The sequence below is a fragment of the Salvia hispanica genome, chromosome 1 (genome assembly GCF_029641045.1).
Source record: "Salvia hispanica isolate PSC_SH4W2 chromosome 1, Shi_PSC_v1, whole genome shotgun sequence".
Classification (NCBI taxonomy): Eukaryota; Viridiplantae; Streptophyta; class Magnoliopsida; order Lamiales; family Lamiaceae; genus Salvia; species Salvia hispanica.
Window position 1 is genome coordinate 22084680 of NC_142692.1, and position 5760 is coordinate 22090439.

The 5760-nt window shown below is 34.2% G+C and overlaps 1 protein-coding gene across 1 annotated transcript; it reads left to right on the plus strand.

The window, feature by feature from the left end:
* The first annotated feature begins 3122 nt into the window (after nucleotides 1-3122).
* LOC125221753 (protein NRT1/ PTR FAMILY 5.5-like) lies at nucleotides 3123-5288 on the plus strand. The gene is made up of 4 exons (XM_089062072.1): nucleotides 3123-3184; nucleotides 3555-3610; nucleotides 3692-3906; nucleotides 3982-5288. The coding sequence occupies exons 2-4, from the start codon at nucleotides 3586-3588 to the stop codon at nucleotides 5110-5112; spliced, it is 1371 nt and encodes a 456-aa protein (XP_088918198.1). The 5' UTR covers nucleotides 3123-3184; nucleotides 3555-3585; the 3' UTR covers nucleotides 5113-5288.
* The last annotated feature ends 472 nt before the right edge of the window (nucleotides 5289-5760 follow it).

Genomic DNA, 5760 nt, shown 5'->3' on the forward strand with positions numbered 1-5760 from the left:
TATTTAAATATATAAATAATATAGTACTACATGTTTTGAGCTTTTTTCCTATTATAAGAAGATTGATTTGAGTAGTAAAAGTGAACTAAACGTTGATTGACTTGCAACTTTAGTGGCACAATCTTTTACATTGTTCTACTACGTTTCTACTTAGTTACGTTAATTGTACATTATAAGTTAAATGCGCATATTAAATTATATGAATAAAATATAAATAATTTAATTTAATTTTCGGCTCCAATAAATAATACCATTGGGTAAATAGATGCTTAAATGAATGCAAGCAAGATTTTTTTTTGTTTACCGTTCACATAGCCCTATTGTAAGACACTTTCTTGATATGAGTATATAAACATATTTACAGCCAAGATTCAGGTAAAAAAACCTCTACTATCAGTAAGGATTAACAAGTAAGCCGACCCAATGTAATGGAAAATATCGAATACAGATCTAAAACCTCCAAAATAGAATAAGTGATCAACAAAGTAAAATTGAACTGTGATAGAGGGAGAATTTTATTGATATATGGATCATTTGTTGGTCATGATGAGTATATTTTAAAGTTAGGGGTTTAGGATTTAGATTTCAAGGTTTGGGTTTTTAGTGTATAGGGTCACTATATTGGGATGAAATGAAGCTCGACTAGAAAGTGTCTAACCAGTGCAATCTTAAATTATAGCTTTTGATAAATAATATCTTAAATCTCATTAGGAGGTCCTAAGTGGTAATTATACATTACTTAAGTTTTTTTGTTTTGTGTGATGTAAATTTGCTTTATTTTTTAGTCTCGCGGTCAGAGTTATTTTTCTATTTTACAAAAATAATGTACAATATTATTTTTCACGTATTTATATTTTAGCTGAATCTCAACATGATCACATTAAAATGTCAACACATATTTGTGGTGACATTTTAATAAAATGTAAGCATTCATTTAAAATTTATGGAATTTTAAATGAATGCTTAAATGAATGCAAGCAAGATTTTTTTTTTGTTTACCGTTCACATAGCCCTATTGTAAAACACTTTCTTGATATGAGTATATAAACAGTTTTACCGCCAAGATTCAGGTAAAAAACATCTACTATTAGTAGGGATTAGCAAGTAGGCCAACTAAGTGTAATGGAGTATATCGAATACAGATCTAAAACCCCCAAAATAGAATAAGTGATCAACAAAGTAAAATTGAACTGTGATAGAGGGAGAATTTTATTGATATTTGGATCATTTGTTGGTCATGATGAGTATATTTTAAAGTTAAGGGTTTATGATTTGGATTTCAAGGTTTGGGTTTTTAGTGTATAGGGTCACTATATTGCGATGAAAATGAAGCTTGACTAGAAAGTATCTAACCAGTGCAATCTTAAATTATAGCTTTTGATAAATAATATCTTAAATCTCATTAGTAGAAGTGGTAATTATACATTCCTTAGGTTTTTTTGTTTTGTGTGATATAAATTTGCTTTACTTTTTAGTCTCATGGTCAGAGTTATTTTTCTATTTTACAAAAATAACGTACAATATTATTTTCACGTATTTATATTTTAGCTGAATCTCGACATGATCACATTAAAATGTCAACACATATTTGTGTTGACATTTTAATAAAATGTGTTGACATTTAAATATCAATGTCAATATAATATATTAAAATATCAACTTAAGTTTACGTTGACATTTCAGTATCGTCGTATTGACATTTTAATACATTGCATTGATGAATTAGCAAATTAGCAAGTTAAGAAAAATTAACAACGGATTACACCCCTGTGGTCATATTTATTAAAAATATGGAAATGTACATTGATTTTTTTTTCAAACTTGCTATATCCACATATATTTTTTTTCTATATTTATGTACAGTTTTCAATATTATCATTATATAATACAGTGAAATTTTCTTATCTCAAATTTGTGACACAAATTGTTATAAACTCATCATTTGTATATCACAACTTTATTTTAATAAAATTACTACTTTAATCGAATGTATCATTGATATTAATTATTAAATACATTATAATTTAAGACCTCATATAATTTTATTATTTAAAAGAATATTTCATATTTGAAGAGAATAAAGTGGACCGTGCATAGTTAATTTGTTATTAATGTTATCATGTAAATTAATTTATAATCTTAAATCAATGTTTAAAATACTTAGTCCGTGCATAGCACGGGTGTGATGCTAGTATGTATAACACGTGAGTTAAATGCTGAGAAAGAGAGTAGCATTTGTTCCTCTCTCTCTACCCCTTCTGTGAGTTAGGCAGGGAGAGAAAGACTAAGAAGCATTGACTTAGAAAAGGTTCGTTTCACTATTTTCTTTCAATATATGACATTGTTCTTATTTCTCTGTTTCATGTCAAAATATGACATTGAGTTAGATGAAAATAGTTTGCAAATCAGATTTTTCACTTAGGTTTACACTAAATCTATACCAAAAACACTTTCCAGATTTTAATTTATTGCATTCAAGTCCAATAGAAAGAAAAAGGAAGGAAGAGAAATTAAAATGCCGAGAGAAAAACTTACAGAGCAATGGGCGTGGAGAAGAAAGGTGATTCTATTAGTTAACCTAATTTAATAAATTACTTGTAAAATTAATATTTAATATAGGTTTGAGTTTAACTTAATGTAATAGGAGTAGTTAAAAATTAAATAAGACATAATGTATATCCGTATGAAGCACCAATATATTCACTCTGATGCAGACAATGGTAGTTACAGCCAAGCCAAGCCAATGGGCGGGGGCGGGGCCACAGAAATATGAAAGGCCAAAATTTTGACCATTTCCAGCATACACTACTCCTATTTCCTCCAGATTTCCTCTTCGGTTTTACCCAAGTCAACTCCAGCCGGTTGACTCTGTAATGTCGTGGTAGCTTCGGTGTGAATATCTCAAAATATATATAAATAGTGAATTAAATGCTGCCTCCAATATATGAAATCAAGAAAGAACATTTGTTCCTCTCTCTACCCCTAATGTGTTAGGCAGAAACAGAGAGGGAGAGGGTTCGATTACTCTCTTTTCTTTCAATAGATTGTTCTGCTTTATGACTATAACACTGTTCTCATCTTCTGTTTCTTGTTTCTGACACCAATAGCTGATTCCTTTGCAGAATACTGGGTTTTCACAGAGTAGCTGTCTCATAAATATTAGAAACTTCAGAGAGAATTTCTGGTAAAGAACTCAACTTTTTCGAGATCTTGTTTGTAGAGAAATTGCAACTTTAAGAGTTTGTTTGTTATGCATTATTTGTGGTTCAAAAAATATTCAACCTTATCTTTTTAGTCAGCTGATGGAAACATTTTGCATATCAGATATTTCATTGAAATATAGCAACTTGGGCCTTTCTGTAATGCATTGTCAATGCTAATAGATTAATTCATAATCCAATAATGTTTTGGTAAGAATTATTAGGTTGGTATTTCCAATTAAATAAGAATAACTATACATTCACACTGGATCTACTCAGAATTGTATTTGCACTCATCAAATATGGAATTTCTGTTTCTTGATTGCTAATCCTAATCAGTAATCATTCCTTTAGAGGTGCAGAGGCTTTTGAGTCAGTCCCAACTATGAAGAGCGCCGTCAGAATATCTGGTACAATTATTAGTAAAACTTTATTTCATCTTCTCATTGGATCCAATTCGGACAATAACAAACTGAATCTGTTGTTTGCAGCATTGTTGTGGGCTGACATATTAGTGCTCTACGCCTTGTTTGAGATGCAAGATTATCTCACTGAAGTTTGGGGGCTAAGTTTCACCCACGCTGCTGGAATCCTCAACATCTGGAATGGAATCTCTCTGGTTCTCCAACCTCTCTTCCTCTTTGCCGTCAGCACTTTTCTCGGAAATTTCTACATGCTCGTGATCTCTAGCTCGTCATACACTCTAGTGAGAAACTGATCAGGCCTTATTCTTGATCACGAAATTCTTGACCTCAATTTTCACCTTTTTGTCCTTGTATAGGGAATCTGGCTTCTGTTTATGTCAGCTCCTCCGGTTCTTGCCAATGCAACAGGCACGTGCAAGGAATACGAGCAGGAATGCATAAGCAACACACACAAGTCTCTCCTCTACACGGGGATGGCATTGATAGCTGTCGGAGTAGCTGGCAACAACGTGTCCGTGCTATCATTTCTCAGAGAGCAACGGGAAAATAAATCTAGGGGTGCGGTGATAGGTTGTTTGAAGATACCAGGTATGGCTATGGTGGCTATTGTAGGCTTAGCAGGAGCCATCGCGCTCCCTTACATAAAGCCATGGACATACCGGTTTGGAATACCAGCGGTCTGCACTACTATCGCTGGCATAGCCTTTCTGACCGGTTTATGTTTTTGCGAATTCGATTTCCCGGATCCAAATAGGAAGCGGATAGAAAACTTGGGAAGAATGTTTTCCCTCCGTATGTTACCAATGTGGCTGACCTTCTTGGTGTGCGGGATCATCTCCTCAACGGGAAACACTTACTTTGTGGAGCAAGCAAAGAACCTGGACCGGCACCTCGGATCATGGGAGGTTCCTACTCAGATTCTGCTGCTTGCTCAGACTTATTTAGGAATGCTGCTCGCATATTTGGTATATGTGTTTCTCAATGGACACGGGGTTGTAAAGGCGAAGATATTGGGTGTCGTGTGCTGCATCGCGGCTGCAGGGGTGGAGAGGAAGAGACTTGGGGTTGTTAGAAGCGAGGGGTTGTTGGATAAACCGGAGGATGATGTGCCAATGAGCGTGTATTGGTTGTTGTTCCAGTTCGCGCTGCTGGGAGGCATGGACAAGTTGTTAGAGAAGAGCGTGGCGGAGTTTGATGAAGAAGGCATACCACCTAGAGAAGGCAATGAGCCTGATCCTGATGAGTTGAAGAGAAGGTGCATGGAGATATTCAGCAAGGGGGTGTCCGGGCTGGGGTTCATGTGCGGTGTGCTATTGGTTTATGTTGTGGGGAAAATAAGTGCAAAGGGAGACCATCCCAACTGGTTCCAGTTCAGCTTGAACCGGAGTCATTTGGACCGCTATTATTGGGTACTCGCGGTTCTGAGTAGTGTCAGTTTAGTCCTATACGTCGTCGTCCGCAAGTGTTGCTGCTGTTTGGGGCGGTGACATTTTATGTTTAATTTGTGTATTTTTATGTCTCAATTATTTCATGGTTGGAGTGACTAATGGACTTCTGTTTGGGAAGTTCCTTCCTAGCAAGGGGGGGAGTCGTCTTATTTTGGCTGAGTGCTTTTCTTGTACCCATATTCTAAATTTATAAATATGAGTGATTTGATTTTTTATGTGTTATTTTGTCGTTATGTGTGGTGTGCTCTTATAGTTGGAATAATAAATGTTACAACAAGTAGGTATAGAATATTTTCTATATTTTCTATTCAATTGAATCACTAGTGGGCAATTAATAATTAGGATGTCATCATCAACTAACGTTTGACATACTGAATTTTAGCGTATGTAACAGTTGGTGTATACAATGAGATTAATTGTGGGTTGTGGCACAGGTAATATTGTTTGTCACAATCATTCACATCGTTGACTCACCTGAAAAACAATATAGTAGTATAACCTTTGTCTTTATGGAAGAAACTTAAAATTTAAACTATAAATAGTGCCTCACCTCACAGCACATTATATTTATTTCCAATTTGTATACAGTATAATATTAAGTTATTATATACTAGAAAATAAAAAAGTAAAATTGTCCATGCATGTTGATTAAAATTCTTTTGATATTAATATAAAAATTGCAAATAC

Excerpts from the sequence above, each read along its gene's own strand:
- LOC125221753 (XM_089062072.1), top strand. The coding sequence starts at position 3,586 with ATGAAGAGCGCCGTCAGAATATCTG. Across the intron at positions 3,611-3,691 it reads GAGCGCCGTCAGAATATCTG|CATTGTTGTGGGCTGACATA; the intron begins GTACAATTATTA and ends TGTTGTTTGCAG. Across the intron at positions 3,907-3,981 it reads CTAGCTCGTCATACACTCTA|GGAATCTGGCTTCTGTTTAT; the intron begins GTGAGAAACTGA and ends GTCCTTGTATAG.